At 54.2% G+C, this 2,048-nt stretch overlaps 1 protein-coding gene across 1 annotated transcript in view; it reads left to right on the forward strand.

The window, feature by feature from the left end:
- The window catches only part of POLA2 (polymerase (DNA directed), alpha 2, accessory subunit), a gene marked incomplete at its 5' end in the record, with an annotated part of 7,689 nt that extends 6,954 nt beyond the window's left edge, over positions 1–735 (forward strand). The window contains 2 exons of the mRNA XM_010016994.1: positions 5–131; positions 589–735. Of these exons, the coding sequence (XP_010015296.1) occupies positions 5–131; positions 589–735 (274 nt within the window). The remainder of the gene's footprint in view (positions 1–4; positions 132–588) is intronic.
- Between the last annotated feature and the right edge of the window lie 1,313 nt (positions 736–2,048).

The raw sequence follows: 2,048 nt of genomic DNA on the forward strand, positions 1-2,048 counted from the left end.
TTAGTTACTACCCGTTGTCCCCCCCCTCGGAGGAGCTGAACATTGACTACGAGAGCTTCTACAGCTACACCTCGTTACCAGTCACCCCGGATGTCCTTGTCACCCCCTCTGAGCTGCGGTACTTCATTAAGGTCAGGAGGTGCCCACACACCCGCTTACGTACCCCCAAACCCACCAGGTTTGGGCAAAGCCCAGGTTACAGCCGGAATAAAGCACAGGCTCAGGCCCAGCACTGGCTGTAGCTGCTGGGTCCCAGCTCTTGGCTGTAGCTGGGTGGTTGCTGGCATCCAGACCAACTGTAACCAACAGGTCACAGCCCTCAGCACCTGGCTGGGCTGTAGCTGGTGGGTCCTGTTGCTCAGCACCCCATCAGCTGTAACTGGGTTGCTGCTGGCATCTGGTTGGGCTGTAGCTGGTCGGTCACAGCCTTTGGCATCCAGACCGACTGTAGCCGGGTGGCTGTTGGCATCCAGACCGACTGTAGCCAGACGGTTGTGGCCATCAGCACCCAGTCAGCTGTAGCCAGGGGGCTGTTGGTGCTGGATCAGCTGTAGTCACAGCCCCCCCCCAACTTCGGTATTCCCATAGGATGTGCTGGGCTGTGTCTGCATCAACCCCGGGCGTCTGACGAAAGGGACGGTCGGGGGTACCTATGGCCGCCTGTACCTCCAGCGGGACGACACCGGGGCCGAGCGCCGGAGCCCGTGTGTAGCCGCTCAGGTTGTGAAGATCTAAACGACCACGATGGAGCTACCTAAATCCAACCTCCTCCAACCCAACAGCTACACCCGGAACCGTGCTCAGCAACATCCCAACCGCTCCCGTTGTGCAGAGCCCTCTCTGCTCCGCATCTTCATCCTCAAGGATCTCCTGACCCTCAGCACAGGGGCTGGTTACGTTGTTCCACTCCTCAGGTTAACAAAGAGGGATCTTCCTGCTGGATTTACCCATGGAAGAGGGGAATCCTGGCACGGAATCCTTCTCGGCCGTCCTGGATTCACCCTTTGGGTGATGTTTGTGTCAAACTTCCTCATTATGGGATATGGAGTTTAATTAGTTGGAAAACAATCCACCGGGAAAACCCCGGCGCGGGGTTGGGCTTGAAGCAGTTTTCCTTCCTTTTCCTCTCCAATTCCTGATGAGGAAGCTGAAAGTGAATTCAAATCCCCTGAGTGTTATCCTGACATTCCTTAAGCTCCAATCCCAGGGTGGGAAAAGGCTTTTTTGACTGGAATAAAGGTAAATCCAATGGGATGAAAGAGGATGTTCTGTAACTTGTCTCTGCCGCGGGGTGATTCCAGGCGTCGGGAAGCTGGAAAACAGCCTCATCAGGCGTCTCCCTTCATTTTCCACGTGATCACCCTCATTCCAGGCCTCATTCCAGGCTCCCTCTGGAAGCGCCGTCTCAATCTTCCAATCCCATCAGGGTGGATTTAAGGGGGAAAAAGAGGGAAAATGGGATCTAGGGAAGGGGATCCCCATATGGTTTCACTGCAGAACTCTGGGATTTGCCAGAAAATCCCTGTTTTCTCCCCACATCCCAGTGCAGAGCCACTAGGATCAACTCTCACAATTCCAATGAGGTTTTTTCCTATTTTGGTGCTTTTCTTCCCAAATTCCACACTGATTTTTCCCAACGTGGCTAAAAAGCTGCTTTATTCCCAGTTTTGGGCTCATTTTCCGCTTTTTTCCCCCACCTGCTGCAGGAGGAGGGGAACAACCTCCCAATTCCCCCTGGTTTTGTCTCTGATGCTCCTCTCCCTGCCTTAGTTTCCCTCATAAACCCACCGGATTTGGTTCCAACAGGAGCAGCGTTGGGAATTCCGATCCAACCCATCTGGAGCAACGCAGCCGGAATCTCGTCTCCGTCTTAATTAAATGATCCTTGAGGATGAAGCTCATTTGGGATTTAAATGAGCGTCAGCTCCAGCATTCCCAGTTAGCCATTTGTGGAGGCGGGGGGAGCTGCGCTGCTCCATAGGGAATCCCCCTCCGGAGCCAGCAGGGATTTTTCCACCTTTCTCTTTCTTTCCCGAGGGATCCCGTCT

The sequence above is a fragment of the Nestor notabilis genome, unplaced genomic scaffold, assembly GCF_000696875.1.
Source record: "Nestor notabilis isolate BGI_N333 unplaced genomic scaffold, ASM69687v1 scaffold25850, whole genome shotgun sequence".
In the NCBI taxonomy this organism is placed as follows: domain Eukaryota; kingdom Metazoa; phylum Chordata; class Aves; order Psittaciformes; family Psittacidae; genus Nestor; species Nestor notabilis.